This window comes from Actinia tenebrosa, unplaced genomic scaffold, assembly GCF_029948245.1.
Source record: "Actinia tenebrosa isolate PJP-AT-01 unplaced genomic scaffold, QUT_ActTen_1.0 PGA_scaffold0__85_contigs__length_37466705, whole genome shotgun sequence".
NCBI lineage: Eukaryota > Metazoa > Cnidaria > Anthozoa > Actiniaria > Actiniidae > Actinia > Actinia tenebrosa.
Window position 1 is genome coordinate 36,600,861 of NW_028292569.1, and position 18,120 is coordinate 36,618,980.

An 18,120-nucleotide genomic window follows, 5' to 3' on the forward strand; every position below is an offset into this window, starting at 1 on the left:
GGATTCAGGAAATCCGAACAGCCACAGAGAGAGACGAAACCCTGCAGATCCTAAAACAAGTTGTTTTACAAGGGTGGCCAGAAGAAAGAAAGGACCTCCCTGAACAAGCTAAGCCGTTTTTTAGCACTCGAGATGAACTAACGGTACAAGATGGTCTTATATTCAGAGGACAGAGAGTTGTCATTCCACAAAGCTTACGACAAGATATGAAGCAAAAAATACACTCCTCGCACCTAGGTATTGGATCTTGTCTGCGCAGAGCCCGTGAAGCCTTGTTCTGGCCTGGCATGTCTGCAGAGATAAAGGAACTGATTACCTCATGCGAAATCTGTCGAAACTACGAAACGACACCACAGAAAGAAACACTCATGTCACACGAAGTGACGACGAGACCATGGGAGCAAGTTTGTGCAGACCTATTCACGATAGATGGAAAAGAGTACTTAGTAACCTCAGATTACTATAGTAACTTTTTCGAAATCGATCGGCTTCCAAACAGTCGAGCTTCAACAGTCATTCTAAAGCTAAAAAACCACTTCGTGCGATATGGATGTCCTGAACGGGTGATTAGCGACAACGGACCTCAGTTCTACTCTGAGGAGTTTGCAGACTTTGCAAAACAGTGGGACTTTGTCCACAGGACAAGCAGTCCGGGCAACAGCAAAGCAAACGGAAAAGCAGAATCAGGCGTTAAGACCGCAAAGAAGCTTCTGCGTAAAGCAATCGACGCTAAATCTGATCCCTACCTTGCGTTTCTTGACTACAGAAACACTCCGACCCAAGGGATGGAATCAAGTCCAGCGCAAAGACTCTTAAACAGACGGACGAGGACATTGCTGCCTATGACTAAGCAACTACTCCAACCACGAGGGGTATTTCCAGAAGCCGAAATCAAAGATCTGAAGCGACGCCAACAACAACAGGCCAAATATTATAACCGAAACGCGAAAGATTTGCAACCACTGGAAGAAGGTGATACGGTGAGGATGAAACCTTTCCAACTCGGTAAAAAGACTTGGAAAAAGGCAACAGTAAAGGAACGGCTGGATGAGCGTTCATACACTTTGGAGACACCAGAAGGAGATACCTACCGCAGAAACAGGTGTCACCTGAAGAAGACAGCGGAGAAAGAAACACCGCATCCAGCGATGACAGGGAGGCCAATTGAGATACCATCAACACGCCCTGCAGATATCACACCTGCACCACAGACAGACCCTGTCAACCCACCTACCGCGCCCAATGATGAGCCCATAATACCCTCGCGCCCGCAAAGAGCAAGAAAACCACCCACATATTTAAAGGACTATATCCAATAAACATTAAAATGATTCAATACAGATTATCAATCAATTATGAACTGAACAATGATTACATGTTCATCAGAAAACAGATGATGATTTTTTATATTTTTTGATTATCATATATTATTAGGTACCATTAGACATTTGAAGAAATATTTTAGTTTTGTTTAGTGTCCCTGTAACCTTTCACTTTATATAAAAAAAAGGGGGGATGTTGCATTATGTAATCTTATATGTACACATATGACGTATGCATATATCCGGTTATCAAAGTAACCTTTGTTAGTCATTACTGAGTCTTGATTAAAGCTCGTGTACTGCTATACACATGTGTGATTACTCCTGCTAGAAGTAACCAACCAACACGATATTGATGTCAACAGCAAAATAGAGAGGGGGCTAGTTTTTCTTGTATGGGCTCTTGCTGGAATTCCATCACCTCCTCCCCCCTCCCTTATGAAAAATGAACGGTCCCTTGGTCACCACAAACAGGAAGACGCTCCGCGGCGTTTCCACGAAATCAACGCTATCAAAGTTTTATTTCTCTTGACTATTCGATCTTTTTAGTTGTTCAATCCTAGTTTTTATAGTAGATAGTATTGGAATTGGGAAATTGAAACTATCCTTCTTTACTGGGAATGCTGGCTCATGTACGACAATACCTCTTCTTTGTTTATTTTTATTTTTAACTCCTGCGCAGCCGCTATGAGGCGCTTCCGGGACTAGGTGAAACGAGATATATGGTTAATTTGTATTTCCGTCTTGGATAGCCTCTGATAAGTTGAATTAAAAAAAAAAGACAATTCTTCTCTGACTACTACAAAATAGTGAGCTTTTTGTTAATCGTTTTCGCGTGCTGTTTTGTCACAGAGATAACTAATAGGTTTAGTGGGGGTGGGGGTAGGGACTTTTTGAAAATAGAAGCAAGGGAGACTGGGGACAGCTTTCCTTTCTTCTTTTCCAAGAATTTTCTTGAATTGAGTATATGTCGTTCTTCCTGCTAGAGCTTCTTAGCCATTCCACTCATTTCGGTTGAAAAATTCCTCCCTTAGCTAAAGGAAACTCATGCTCAATGACGTTAGTTTCCAAGATTTGGTAATTTTGCACTTGATGGGCTTATCTTTACTTGGGACATAGCTATGTTTGAGATCAAAATGTAGCTATTATCTTTCACTTTCACTTCTGGTGAACGACATACTCGAACATAACCAATGAAGCTTTATACAAAAGAGGTTTACAAGAAGAATCCACCTGAAGTCTAGCTGACTGGAAGAAGACAACTACGACACTTAACCTTCTTAAAATATGCCACCAAAGATGAGTGAGTTACTACCTGATTATTACCAGTTTATTTTCTATTTTAGCATTACGCCTTCAAACGGTTTAGTCAACAACTTAAGTAATAATAAATCGCTTTAAGCTCGAACAAATAAAGCTTTTCTCCATTTCATCTTTGGTTTTCCCTCTCAGCTTTAAAATCTTGTTGATGATTGAGATTTGGGGCACTTACATAGGACGCCTTGCATGTGACGTCAAAGCAGCTCCAACAAAACAAAAGAATTCCAATCTTATGAGAAATGGAGCCTATTTTTACGCCCGGAGGGGGAGGGGGGGGGGGGGGGAGGGGAATACTACCACCCCAACTTGGGTGGGGGTGTGCCGCCAGGACCTCAAAACCGTGACCCTATCCCAGACCTAAAATGTTGATTTTACATACCCTACCCCAGACTAAAAGTAAAAATTGTACACCCCATCCCAAACTAAGCTCGGTTAGTCAATATATTGCAAACAATATTTTTAAATATTAAAATAACATTTTTATTGTTTTTGTGCTGGCAGAAAGCATAGGCTATTCGCCAGGCAAAAACGACCAGACAAAATGTCAAAAAATGATACCCTACCCCAGACCCAAAAGCCAAAAAACCATGCCCTATAGGGTGGCACATACCCGTATAGCAAATATAGGGGAGTACGCCCCCCGGGTTTTTATGCCCTCCAGATGGAGCTGCATTCCAAAGTGCTGCAAGGGGTCTATAGGAAGAGCATTCATAATTTAGGGGAGGAGGGTATCATGATGGGGATTAGAAGGGGGCAGCCATTTTCACTGGTAACATTTAATGGTGGCTATCAAAAGTATTTCTTTGAATATAATTATAAGTCTACTAAGAGTCTGCAGTTTGGGGGGATGGAGTCACTGAAAATATCTTATGTTCAAATGGGGAGCCAACCCAAAAATTGTAAAATCCTCTTATATAGTCTCCCCTTCCACAATACTCCGACAAATTCTCATTTATTCATCTTGTAGGTATTCCTATCCAGTGCCTAAATGATAAACATTCTGCACTTGAGAAGCTGTCACAATGTCTTGACAGAGAATTTCCTCATATAAAGTGCTGGTTACACTTTGCTGAGGAGATGAAAATTGAGAGTAAAGTTATATGTCAGTGTGGGCTTTACTCAGAGTACAGTCCAACTGTCAAGCTGTTTGAGTTCCTGAAAGCAACAAGACCAGAGTTATCAGTGAAAGAACTCACAAGTGCCTTGGAAGAGATAAAAAGAATTGATATTCAATTGATGATTTTTCAAAGTAAGTACTTGGTATTTATTATTGTGGTTCATGATAGGCCTGTTTGTAGTTTTAAATCAAATGTTACTTAAATTCAAGTATTGAAAATTGGTTTCATTTAAGGTAATTCCCTCATTTTGCACTGCGCATTTTTCTGCCCATGCAACTAAAAGCATGGAACTAACGAAGTTTAGGCTTTTTTCTTTCAGAAACTAAATATGAAACATGTTCAAAACCAATTTTCACTTTTTCCCTCTCTTTTGAGTAGAGAAATTGCGATTTTTATCTGACTCGTCCCAGTCTCCAATCGGAAAAGCGTCAGTTTTCAACTATTTTTGATTGATTGATTGATTGAAGACTAATATTTAATGAGGGTGATTTGGTTAACTGATTAACTTGTGGCCCTTGAGGTTTTTTTTTAGCACGGGCACTGAAGATGGTCGTCACCAGCGTCTTCAGTGGATCTTTTACGTCTGCCTTAGGCTGCGTTCATTATGTATACCGCAGGGGGGGCAGAGGAAATTTGGGGGGGGGGGGGGTCATAAAATTTTTCAGGTGTTCAATTGCAAGGGGGGATGTTAAATTATTTTTGTAATGGTAGGGGGATGCTAATTTTTCTGTCAAAAACAAATGACTATGACTAACATATAAAACTCAACAAGAAATTTAATGAGCAGGATAATTGTACACCACTATTTAAATAACATTGTAATCTTGATCATCATCTTCTTCTTCAATTTTATCACTATTGTCATCATCATTATCATGTAAAGGAAACACGCTCGCCCCGAAATTATTCAAAAATTATTCAACATCCGTAAACTATGTTCCTCCCTTGTTAGAGTCCTGTATACATGTTTTCTTTACATGCCCTACTTCCTATACGTAGATAAGGATAGTCTTTAAATAAAGGACTTTGAACTTTTATTGTAAAACTTCCTGAAGAAGTGTACAGAGTTAGACGAAACACGTAGGAGATATAAAATAAAAAGTTTTACAACCTAGTATCCTAAGTGCTGCTCACTGGTTCCTTTTAAAAACGTTTCAAAAATTTTCAAAAAAATAGTCCTCAGTGAGGAGGAAATGGAAACCGATATTCCTCTTCCAGTTCAATATGTATCGCGATCAGGAAGACAGTTTATAGCAAGCTCTCGTTACCAGTCATCGCAATGGCTTGCATAGGAATGTGTAAGTATCAGGACAAAGAAGTGTTTGTATTTAGGTATATAGGGGGGGGGGGGGGGGGGGAGGAGTTCCAATTTTTTTCCTGCTAAAGGAGGAGGGGCACAATTCTTTTGGACATATTTAAGTGGGGGGGATCTTGAAATTTTGGAGTATTTTTGAAATTTCCTCTGCCCCCCCTGCAGTATACATAATGAACGCAGCCTTATACAGGGTTACATAGTGAAGACAGACGGGGCCTACGATGAAGACTTGAAGCTCTAACCATTTGCAGATATAATTACAAAGGCAGCACCTTCTCCTCAGTTATTTAAAGACCCTGAGTGTTGGTCCGAGACTTGAACCACGACCTTCTGCACAACAGACCGACGCTCTTACCAACTGAGCTAACCGGGTGGCAGTATTTTGATATGTTTTTTCAAGATAAATCAAAAACGAGAAATGGTGACCCCCATTTTTTATTTCAGATTTTTGAGAAATGCAATGCTCGCCATTATATATCAAAATATGAAGGAAAGTTTATGGGAAAGATCTTGAAATATTTTGATGAGAATAGATGACATGTGCAATTTTTGGACCTTTATAGGGGTGCACATACCTGCATTTTTCACTAATAGTTCAAGAATCATAGTCATCCAATGACTTTGGTGGATTTAATAGTTTAGGTTATCTAGTAAACCTCTAGTTATGAGTACGTTTTGTAATATGAAAGTACTTAAAACTGTGAATAAAGGTTCTTGATTACAGCTTTTAACTAAAAAGCCCATAAACTGACATATTTCGAGAGCATCTAGCGAAAAAATGAGAATGGTGACCCCATCTTCTTATTGCGGTTTTTAAATGTCCATAACATAATTAATGTCCATGCAAAGTTTCAGGACAAAGTTATTGGCAAAATTTCTTTCAAGGGAATTACCTTAAAGCATTTATAGATTTTTATCATTTGTATTTTTCTTTCTGAAAAAGTAAAATTAAGAGCGATTTCTGTGTCAATTCCACTTCTTACATTTTATCATAATTAATTTCCATTCATTTATTTAAGTTTTATTTTGTCATCTACAGCTTATAAAAGTGAAGACAAAGTGTCTGTAGTCATCACAGACTCGTGTTCTGATCATGTTATGGATGATATTGCAATTAAACTTGATTCAGCAAGTAAGCCATTAAGCAACTGGGAAAAACTTGCTCAAAACTTGGGAGTTCCTCGTGATATTTATCAAAGGTTTGCAATGTACAGTGATTATAATCCAACTGTAGCATTGGTGCGATACCTTTACACAACCAGCAAGAAACCCATTCTTTTGAAGGACTTCATGGATTGTTTCCATAAGATGGGAAGGGAAGATGTTCTTAATAAAGTGAAGCAAATTATTAAAATAGAAGGTGAGCATAAGATTAGATTAGGAAAAGTTCGTTATCTTATCATTATTTATTATTTATTTCAAAACAGCTCTTATTCCTCGTATGTATGACTTCAGGCAAAGTCATTCACTATCTGGACTGACTTTGGGACAGTAAATAATACATGTATCTGTGTATAAAAAGAATTCTATAATTCATTTCTTTATCAGATATGAAGGACTTAAATGCAAGTGAGGTCTTGAAAGTGGGTTCAGATGATCTTCAGGTGATTGCAGTCTTACTGAATAAAGATATTCAAGGTGGTGTTCAGGGATGGAGACAACTTGGCAATTATTTCAATGTTGACTCTTCCATAATGGATGGCTTGGAGCCACCCAAAGACAAGGAAGTTTACAGTCCAACTGCAAAAGGTATCAGCTGGTTGACCACAGCTAGACCATCTACTTCCATCAGTGATGTGGCTAAGGCACTGGAGAAAATCAAACGTTATGATGCTTTGAAGATCTTGAAGTCTCATTTTAAAATTGGTGAGTTTATACCTTGGGACTTTGTTGTAAGATTTATATTTACTGTGCAGCTGCTACAAAGGTATTAGTACCAATCAATTTATAATACACACTAACAAACAATAAGGCAGCAAGTTTCTGTGATAATATTTCAGTTTGATGACAGTTGACTATCAAAGTTGATAGAAATTGAATCTGATGACCCATTTATTAACACTTTCACACTTTTTATTTTTATTAATTACAATAAATAAATTTACAAAAACCCAACAACCTGCAAATAGTAAAAACTAATCTAGGCAGGTTGAATGGTAAATTATTTACAAGTATAATATAATACAAATACAACAACTATAATAGATAAAATTTAACAGGTGTAATAATAATTATGATTATAAATCAGTGCAAACACATGGTATATTACAAACTTATGGGCTAACATTTAAATATGTCAGGGTCCGAAATTAACTTTTGAGCTAAGTGGTCCTTTGGTCAACCATGTTCTAATTCTTAGGCGTCCAGAGCAAAACTTAGGGGTCCCACTTGGACGCCATTTTGTAGAACCTGAATGACAATGGTCAGCCGTTAGCTATAATGCAGAAGTTGTATTCAAATTTGTCAACGATATTCAATTGTTGTGTCCGCAGAATCCACAATAAATAGAGACTTTGATGTTATTCGTCCTCGTTCTTTATTCCACACACAACTAACTACACACACGATTAAATTACATGTACGTGTCATGTGTCACATGGCGTGACAGCCGGAAGTAATCTGGATATTACATTTCTCCCTTCCTTTAAAAGAAAACGAAATCAATATCAAAATCAACTAAATACTCGTATGATGACTTTACGACTTCACACTCTCTCATCATGCACTCTCTGAATGTGATAACTCAACAATGTCTTTTTAAATGTCCCTTAGGTATCAGTTAGATAGTCTCTAAGGTAAGCTGGTCTTCGTCTGTTCCTCTGAGGTCTTGCTCGCATCTCAAGTGGTTGCGGTCTTGCAGGGGTCTTCTCGCTTTGTGGTGGTTGGAGTGATCTGCGATCCGAAGCTGTTCTGTCTTGGGTGTCTTTTTGTTCAGCTCCTTTCTCAGCAGTCTGCATTGTGTCATCCTGTTCCTCTTGTGACTCAAGTAGGAATTTTTCTCTCCAGTCTTCCTCTCTTGTGGTCTGTTGTGGCACTTCAGGTTCCTTTTCTTCAAGGTTCTGTACAACTGAGTTAGCTAACTTGAAGTGGCTGGCATCTCGTCGTATTTCTCTGCCGTCTGTGGTTCTTCTGGCTGATATGGTAGATCCTTCTATGCGATATATCACGTAAAATGCAGTCTCGTATGCTGTTGTCCACTTGTTTCTCTTCTTTTGTTTAACTAGGACGTAATCTCCTAATACGTAACTGTGTTCTTTGACATATCTGTTCTCTGTGTACTTCCTGGTCTTCTCTTTATACTCGTTGTCGTTCTTTGTTATGGTCCTTTGTAGGTCTGCTTCCTGCTGGAATTCTCTAGGGTGGTGATCCAGTTTTGTTCTGATCTGACGATTTGTCATTGCCTTGTAAGGTGTGGTCTTAGTAGCGGGGTGTGGCGTCGATCGATACCCTATCAACATGTCTTGTACCGCTATATTGCTGTCCTTTCCTTGTAAGTGTGCGATCTGCTCCGTTTTGTTTAGCATCTTCATAAAACTTTCCGCTTCTCCGTTGGCTCTTGCGTGTTCTGGTGTCACTCGGTGGTGATGGAATCCCTCTTCTTTAGCGAATCTCTCGAATTCTGCTGAATTAAAGGGTGGTCCGTTGTCGCTCTCCAAGCGCTCCGGTGTTCCGTAAGTAGCAAAGATCTTCTTCAGCTTCTGCATCGTTGGTTTGTAGGCGGTAGAGTAGACTCTTTCTACTTCAGGGTACCTAGTCCTCTTGTCTATGACCACTAGGTTATAATGACCGTCTGGGTATGGTCCCCCGAAATCTACAGACACGACTTGCCACGGTCTGTCCGGAATTGTAGACGGTTTGACTGGTTCTTGTGTCCTCTCCTTGACGGTTACTTGGCATTCGAAACACTGTCCGATTATTTGTTCTACTAGATTGTTCATGGTTGGAAACCAGTATTTCTCCCTCAACATCTGCTTGGTCTTTGTAACGCCTAGGTGTCCAAGTTTGTGTGCTGTTTTTACCACTTTTCTTTGATCGCTTGCTGGCACAACGATCTTATTGTCTCTAAGAATAACTCCATCGACTTCGTACAGTTCCTGCCTTATTTGATAAAATGGACTGATATCTGGGTCTCTCCGGTAGTGTTCCCAGTCCTCCGTTATCATTCGGTCTCGTAGTTTCTGTAATTGTGTGTCTTTCGCTGTTTCCTGTCGTATCTTGTCGAGAATAACGGCGTGCTCAACTTCAGTGACTTGTTTGACTACTGCTCCTACCCGTCCTCGTTGTCAGTCTCCGGTAATGGATGTCTTGACAAGAAGTCTAGTAGATCCTTCTCATCTTTCCCTGGCTGGTAGATGAGTTCAAAGTCCACATCCTGCATGCTCATGATCCATTTCTCGATCCGTGGTGGCACTTTGGCCGTTGCTTTGTTGAACATGGGTAACAGGGGCTTGTGGGCTGTAATGATTCTGAACCTTGGTGCCCCGATAAGATACATCCGGAATCTCTCTTTAGCCCAGGCGATGGCTAAAGCGTCCTTTTCGGTTTGACTGTACCTTTTCTCTGGGTCCGTCATGGTTCTGCTGATGAAGTGTACGGGTTGCAATCCCTTGGGTGTCTCTTGAAAGAGTCCTGCTGATAGTCCTTCATGGAAGCTTGCTTCAGTGCGTACGATGATTGGCCTTCTTGGGTCGAAGTATGCTACTGTATTCTCACTGGAAATGCTCTCTTTCAGCTTGATGAAGGCGGCTTCTTCTTTCACTCCCCATCTGAACCGTGTGTTACTGTGTGTTAGCTCTCTTAGCGGTGCTGTTAGTGTCGAGTACCTCGGTATGAACTTTGAGAGATACCCGAGCATTCCTAAGAAGCTTCTCACTTCTTCCTTGGATTTCGATTGCTTGCACTCTTTCACGGCCCGAACCTTGTCTGGGATTGGTTTCAGTCCGTCTTTTGTGAATCTGTATCCGTAGAATTCTATTTCTTCCATGCCGAACTGGCACTTGTCGCGGTTGAAGGTGACTCCAAAATCTGCTGCTCTTTGTAGCACTTGCTCCAAGGTCTGGTTGTGTTCCTCTAGGTTGCGCCCTCCGATGAGTATGTCGTCGCGCTGGCTTAGGCATCTTGGTATATCGCCGAATACTCTGTATATTGTCTGATCGAATAGATCTTGTGATGACTTGGCTCCAAACACGAGTCGTTTGGGTCTCATGTTTCCCCATGGGGTACTGAATGTCGCTATAGCTCTTGAGTCTGGGTGTAACTGTAACTGGTGGTAGCCTTGTCTCAGGTCCATCTTAGAAAAGATCTTGCAGTCGTGAAACTTGTAGGTAAAATCTTCGACGATCGGTCCCTGGGTTATACTGTTCCTGTTCATGTATTCATTTGGTACTCTAAGATCCACGCTTGCTCTGATCATGTTGGGCTCTAATTTTTCCCTTGGCGTGTCCTTGAACTTGGGTTTAGGCTGAACCACTAGGGGTGAGCACCATGTGACTGGTTCTCCAGGTGGTACTCTTTCGAAGATGTCTTCCTCAATACCTTGTTCAAGCCATTTTCTCAACGGCTCTTTAAGATGGTAGGCGACCGGCCTTGGTTTCTGGGCTACAGGTACTGCCTCTGGTTTCATGCTGAAGTTAACATACAGTTCCTCGTTTCTCTTGTTGTCTCGTATCCTTCCGATACCTTCAAATACCTTGCTGTGTCTGGTAACAATCTCGTCGATGTCCGTCTGTGGCTGCTGTTTGTTCTTGTCTGCGATCCTTCGGATCTGTGAGTCCTGTTGCGTTCCTAAGCTGTTTGCTTCAGCTAGGGTGCCTTCTGGGTCAATCCTTAACATGCCGAGTTCCGTAAGAGTGGCTCTTCCGATCAACGGTGCTGAATTAATCCGTCCTCGAACGACGATGAAGGTTGTGGATGCTCCTCTGGTTTTGTTTCTAACGATGGCGTTGAACTCCCCTTTTACAGGTAGTCTGTACTGCAGTGCGTTTAGCTTTACCTTGCTTCCGTGCAGCTGTTTCTGCGGTTCCTTGGACCGATGGGTCAGCGCTTTGAACTGATGCTCATCCATAATGTTGACATCCGCGCCACTGTCAGGTTCAACTCCGACATCAACGTCGTCAATTCTCACCGTTATTATCTTGGACTGGTTGATTCCACTCTTGAGGTTTTTTGCTTGCTTGAGGTGTTGGAAGAATTCGTCGTCTGAGCTGGTCGAGTGTTGTTGCTCTTCGGTAGTGGTTTTTTTCACTTGTTTTTTTCTTGGGTTCTCCGTTTTACCCTTGTACTCTTGAGGTTTTGTAAACGGTTTTGTTTTGCAAACTATTGCATAATGGCCTCTCTTATGACATTTCATGCAATTTCTGCCTCGGGCAGGGCAGTTTTGCGGTTGTACGTGCTTTTGTTGTCCGCATCTATCGCACTGTTCGCGCCTCTGTCTGCACGGTAATTCTTTGGACTTTGTGGGTTGTCTGTGGTGCTTTGTGATTTTCGCAATTTCCTTTGAAGTTTCCTTCATATCTTTTATCATGGTGTGAGTATCTTCCATTTGACTTGCTTCTGCTAGGAATTGATCTAGATTCCACTTTTTGCTTATGGCTTTTTGAATCAGTGTGCCGCTCTCGCTTGTTTGAATTAAATGTTCTAAAATTCGCTCATCTAAATTGTCGCCAAACTCACATTCCATCGCCCGTTCTCTCAGCCTCGCGGCGTATGCTAATGTCGTCTCACTAGCTTCAGGTTTCGTGGCAAGGAATTTATATCTAGCATGGTGTTTATTCCGTTTGGGTAGAAAATGCTCATTTAATTTCGATTTCAACTTCTCGTATTCATTCATCTCTCCTGCGCTAGGATTTTGCAAACTTTTCTCTAATCTAGCGATTTCTTTCCCGCCATAAATAATTAATGCGTCTTTCTTATCGGTCGGATCATTGATCTTGAAATACCTAAATTCTCGCTCAATTTCTTCTAGCCATTCCTCCCAGCGTTTTCCTGTTGTAATCTGGTCCTCTCCTTGTGTAAATGGAGGTGTTTTGAGGTTTCTAGTTTCTGTAATAACTGTTACTTGTTGTGCTTGAGCTGCCTGAGCGGCGCTCGCTTCTGGTTCTGGCGGCGGCATTTCTCTTCACTTCTTGTGTTTATTTGGCTCTGTTCGACTTTCCTTTTCACTAAGTTTTGAGGATTTTTTCAATCGACTTTTCTGGCTTGTTTTTTTCACTCGTCGCCAATGTTGTGTCCGCAGAATCCACAATAAATAGAGACTTTGACAGGGCTGTCAACTCTCCCGGATAAACCGGGAGTCTCCAGATTTTGGACCGTATCTCCCGGTCTCCAGATTAGAGTCTCAAATCTCCCGGTTAATCGCTGAAGCTGACCATTTCTTGTGAGGCTCTACTTTCACAACCATAAAATTCCAATTATTTTGTGTTGTTTGTGTTATTTTACATCGCTAACAAAATCAAGACATTCCTCACAAACTGTTCTTGCAAGCAGGCCATTGTAATATAAGCGATAATCGGATTGGTCAGAAATAAACCAATCAAATCAAATGTTACAAAGCGAATGACATCTTTTCGCGCGCTTTTTGATGCGCTGTGATGTCATATCCCTTCCCTATCAATTCTCCAGATTTGAATATCTCGGGGGTTGACAGCCCTGCTTTGATGTTATTCGTCCTCGTTCTTTATTCCACACACAACTAACTACACACACGATTAAATTACATGTACGTGTCATGTGTCACATGGCGTGACAGCCGGAAGTAATCTGGATATTACATCAATGGCTTCCAAGAAATGCGTTATCTCGATTTTTTGAGTTTATCTGTTGAAAAATGAACTTACTAGGTTTTAAGCAGAAGAAATATAATTTAGAATTATATTCAGACTTTACGGACTCTTTTATATTTTTATAAAAGAAAATACCTTGGCAAAAACATAGGTCGTCAGAAGGACAACCACATTCCAAAATCTAGTCGTCATTTGCAAATTTTAGTCGTCCCTGATGACTGGACAACCGCTAATTTCAGACCCTGTATGTATTGATGATAATTAACAGAAAAAAATATTGAAAGAAAGAAAGTGAGTATTATGTTAAATTAATAAGAAAATTAACTTGTTCGTCTGATCATTTGAGAAATAGTATCTCAACATAGTATCCTTTACTCTCAAGTAATGAAAAAAAGCAATCTCCTGTTCTCTTTTTTAAACACCCTCTTTGACACATTTGTTAAGCAAAGAGGGATTTTATTCCACAATCTTACACCTATATTTCTAGAAAAAGAATTTTTTTTGGATGTTAATTCAAGAGGGTAGAGTATACAATTTTTTAGAAGCTGACAATCTAGTGTTATATGAGTGAACATCACTTATGAAGGTAAATAGTTTGCAGGAGCATTTTTATTAGTGACATCACATATTAAATTTGCTAAAGATTCAAAAAACGTAATCTTTAATGGGGGTATATTAGCCTTAACAAATAAAGGAATTGCACTTTGTCTTCTTCCAGCAATTGAAAATAAATAAACCTTAGAGCTCGTTTTTTAATTTTCTAGATATTTCTTACGATAAAAGCAATATTGAAAAAGTGGGCATTGTCCCTGATCTTCGTGGCATTGCAGAGATTGATATGAATGGTGAAAATGTTGATAGTGGATGCCCTACTCCTATCAATGAAGTGCCGTTTGGCATCCAAGATTCACAACAAACAAAAAGTAAGTTCGTTTGTTTGTTGTCGTTGTTTTGGAAAACTCTTTTTTGATGCCAGGTGACTCTTTTGGTTGGCTCACTAAATTAGCTGACATTAATGTGGTTTTTTTCCTCTTCTTTTAGCCGAGCAAGGCAAACGAGATTTTGGAATACCATCAAAAACCATAGAGCTCATTGGACGAAACAAAGAGAAAGAGGAGTTGTTTGCCAGTTTGAAGAATGACCAGTATCGAATGGTTATGATGCGTGCTGCTACTGGACATGGTAAAACAACTCTTGTTGTCAATGTTGCACATGACATCATTAAAGACCCACATGGTTACAGTGTTGTGTATGTAGACTCCCAAGATGTCTTCAGCTGCAGGGATTTGGCTTATAAGATCTTGACAACCTGTGGCATTACTTCTTCTGCAGACCGTCCAATATCTCAGGTTATTGATTATTTTTCTCACTCAAGCCAAGACTGTGTCCTCATCCTAGAGAACCTTGACCATATGTATCACTCAATAGACAAAATGGCTAAACGTTTCACCAGCCAAGCAGGTTCGACCCCTGAAGAATGTCCTTCGCAATGTTCTGGCTCTGCCAAGAAAGAAGAGTTTCAGGGCTTCTTGAAAAATCTTGCCAAGTCTGCACCAAAACTAAAAATCATTGTGACAACATGGGAAACAGTTTCATTTGTTAGTATCAAAGTCAAACATATGGAATTGGACCTGTTAAATAACGAAGAGTCTCTCGAATTACTGAAATCACGAATTGACAAGCCACTCAGACCAGAAGACCAAGACGCAATAGATACTATCATCCATTGCTGTGGTGGGATCCCTTTGCTGCTATGTGCTGCTGTGGTGGTCGTGACTGAACTTGGTAGTGTGGAAGCTGGGGGTGAAAAATTGTCCAGCAGCACACCAGATAAAATGTTGGAAATTCTTTCTCCAAATTGTTTGCCTGAAGAGGAACGTTTAGACCATTGTCTTGGAATTTGCTTTGAAAGGATGAGTGTGCGCTCTAGAGAGGTACTTGTTCTTCTGTCTGTGTTCCCAAATCTTTTTTCTCTGAAGGAAGCACAACACATAGCAAAAGGAAGTAAAATAGATGAACACCAACTTGAAGAAGATTTTGAGTCGTTAAGAAAATTTTGCTTTCTCAATACCTATGACGTCAAAAGTAAGACATACGTTCTCCATCCAGCTATCAGGTCTTTTGGTATATTGAAGACAACACAGGAAGAAGACCTGAAATCTGTGTTTGAGGCAGCCAGGTGGAGCTTCATTTCCTACACATTTGACATCCTCTCTCAAACTGAAGAAGAATTCTTCAGCACACATGCACGGAGCATGTATGCCATTCAGAATTACAGATTACAAGATGAAAACATCAGGGAAATAGCTCGATGGTGCATCACAGACAGCAGTATAGATGTTAAAGTCAAGCAGTTTTGCATCCAGTCATTCATTGATTCCCAGTCTGTCCTACTCAAGCTAATGAGGTCTCATCCATTGAAGTTGATTCTCTGTAAATTTTGTCAACTCTGTCAAAATGACAAAAACCTGGCACAGCTGTACTGTGAATGTCTGATACTGAGTGGCGCTAAGATTGTCATAGGGTGTCTATGTGCTCCTTGCATGTGTCCCAAAGCCCTCGAGGAAGCCATCTGGTATTTTCTAAAGGCCTTCAAAGCTCTTAAAACAGAGTCTAGTGAATCATCTAAAGAGGAGGCGATTTCAGACCTGGTGTCATTTGATGTGCCGAAAGTCATTATGAAATCTGATGCCATATCGGATCAAGCTAAGGCTCGGTTTCTTATTAAAGGTGGGCAGTGCTTAGTGAGGAACGGACACAAAGAAGTTGGCTTTGATTATATCAAGAATGGAATCAAGATTCGCTCACGATGTTACAAGGAATCTAATCCGAGGAGTAGGAAATGTCTTGTCATGGTGGCTGTTGGCTGCAATGATTTTGCAGGTATGATGTATATGATGTATAACTAACAAATCAACAATTGATGTCCTGATTTGCCTGGCATTTGTCTAAGGATTAGAGAATGGCGGGTCCCCGTGAAGAAATGGATGGAAAATGAAGGGAGAAAAGCCTTACAGGGTTCTATCTAAAAGTGCTAAAAATGGAAAGATACAGTTGCACATAATGAAATGCATAGATAAGGGCAGGCTTCTCCCACTTAACCCTAGCTACCAGCCTAATCCATTATGATGTCTCATATTTCATCACATTGAATTAATGCACTGTTCATTAGTCCATAGTTAATATTGATTATTTTCTTTACAAGCCGCTTACACTTTTGAGAGACAGCACACTGATGCAGTATGGCTTCGAGAGCAGATAGTGTTGCCGATTTACGTGAAAGAACTTGGTATGCATCCCTTCACGGCCACAGCCCACAGTCAGCTTGCCAGGAATGACCTTGAGCTGGGTGATAATGACAAGGCAGTTGAGGCTAACGAAATAGCATTGAGATACAGGAAAACCTTGTTAGGTGATCATCAAGATACGGCTCGTTCATTATTCGATCAAGGTGTTATTCTGTCTCAGCAAGGTAAGTGTAAAGTCTTTTCAGTGAGGATTTGACCTTTTTAAGTTGAAAAGTAGCCATTCCGAGTTTGAGGGGGAAACTTGGTCGAGTTTGCAATGCATACGTCAAATTAAGATATGTCCCCTATAACAGTCCCACAATACACTGTAATGCCAACTCGACATGGTTTTTTCGTCAAGACCTCGGGATGGCCTCGGGATGGCTTCGGGATTGCCTCGGGATGGCTAATGAGTATTTAACTGCCCTCCATTTTTCTCTCCACGCAGCTTCCATGTCTTCAGAACCCATAATCGAGAAATACGAAGAAGTGCTGGGGTACTTAGATGAAGCGCTCCAAATGCAACAGCAAGTCCTGGATTCACCAGAAGAAACATTAAAAACACTGCAGGAAATGGTGTTTGTATTGAATGTCTTGGGAAGAACAGAGGATGAGGAATATCGACGGGTACAAATGGAAGAATATGTCAAGAAAATCCAGGAAGATTTTCATCGAAGGGACGTATGAACTACTTTACAATTAATTTTCTGTTTCATATTGATGGTTTTAACAGCCGCCATGTTGGATGAATTGAACAAAAGATTCGTCATCAGTCTCCTTTGTTATATCATCCAACATGGCCGACGTGTCTTTTGTTATTTCATTCCTCATGGGAATAATTCAAAACCATTAATAATCGTTGTTCTGACACTGAGTGAAGTTGAAATGATATATATTTTCATCTATCATTTCAAGTTCACATGTTATCGAGGATTAGCTGAATCACGGTTCACAGGTCAAAGATCAATTAGCCAATCACAGGCGAGATAGTGAGTAATGATGTTTGAATGTAGTTTCTGTGTTAGTCCCGTGTAACCACGCCTCTTGTGGGCGATAAATTATTCGCGTAGATCATCATACTCCATTAGGAGAAAAAAACGGTACGCGTTAAATTTTTTAATGTATCATAGCTCTTTTTTAATTGTCAAAGCACTAATGTATATGAGACTTTTAGAAAGGTTTGTAATTAGTTATTCCTAATCCTTGGAGTAGTTTTTTTCCCTTGAGCAAACAATCCCTGGCGTATATGGTTGGACCTCCGCCGTAATTATCTTCCATGATTTTTCTATCTTTCTTTCCAACCAGCATTGAAGAGGCCACCTATAGCTGTCGTGAACCCTAACAGTAATAGAGTGAACGATGCACAAAGATGCAGTCCAGTGACTCTAAATCAAATCTTACAAGCTAATTAAGCATCCAAGAATTACAAAAATACTTTAACATCATAAATGTTTATTAAATAACTCGCAAATAATGAACCATTAATACGTAATAGTACGTAATTAATTAAATAGATAAAACTTAATGTCCATATCATTTTTATAATCTATTCACTAGGCACTGAATGAAGATTCTTAATCAAACTAGAAAAATAGAGTTTTATAGAAAAAAAAATAGTATTAGATTCGATTATCGATTGAATTCTTAACGACAAACGATGAACTGCACCCGTTGCTCTCCCAACTTTGATTATTATTTTTTTAGTCTATCTTAAATAAAAACAAAAGAAAAGATTAAGCCATCTTCAGTTATTCTAGAATGGTAACAACCTTTCACACAGTAAAAAATCAATTTAGTTGTAAATTTCTAGAATGTCAAAATGTCCACTGTACGAATAATATCCGTATACTAGCCTCTGTCTAGTGTATCATCACCACCATCATCACCACCACCATCATCACCATCATCATCACCATCATCATCATCATCATCATGATCATCATCATCATCCCCGGTTCTTAGGGGGTGATATTCCTA

At 40.0% G+C, this 18,120-nt stretch overlaps 1 protein-coding gene across 1 annotated transcript; it reads left to right on the forward strand.

The window, feature by feature from the left end:
* The first annotated feature begins 2,261 nt into the window (after positions 1-2,261).
* On the forward strand, positions 2,262-17,880 carry LOC116294606 (uncharacterized). The gene is made up of 8 exons (XM_089025631.1): positions 2,262-2,625; positions 3,610-3,891; positions 6,115-6,435; positions 6,624-6,941; positions 13,621-13,779; positions 13,898-15,739; positions 16,062-16,328; positions 16,592-17,880. Exons 1-8 carry the CDS (start codon positions 2,610-2,612, stop codon positions 16,828-16,830), a joined length of 3,444 nt encoding a protein of 1,147 aa, XP_088881757.1. The 5' UTR covers positions 2,262-2,609; the 3' UTR covers positions 16,831-17,880.
* Positions 17,881-18,120: the final 240 nt, after the last annotated feature.

What these genes read in the sequence shown, in the direction of transcription:
- LOC116294606 (XM_089025631.1), top strand. An exon ending in GCAAATTATTAAAATAGAAG is followed by an intron (nt 6,436 to 6,623) that starts GTGAGCATAAGA and finishes TTTCTTTATCAG; the next exon opens with ATATGAAGGACTTAAATGCA. An exon ending in TGTTATTCTGTCTCAGCAAG is followed by an intron (nt 16,329 to 16,591) that starts GTAAGTGTAAAG and finishes CTCTCCACGCAG; the next exon opens with CTTCCATGTCTTCAGAACCC.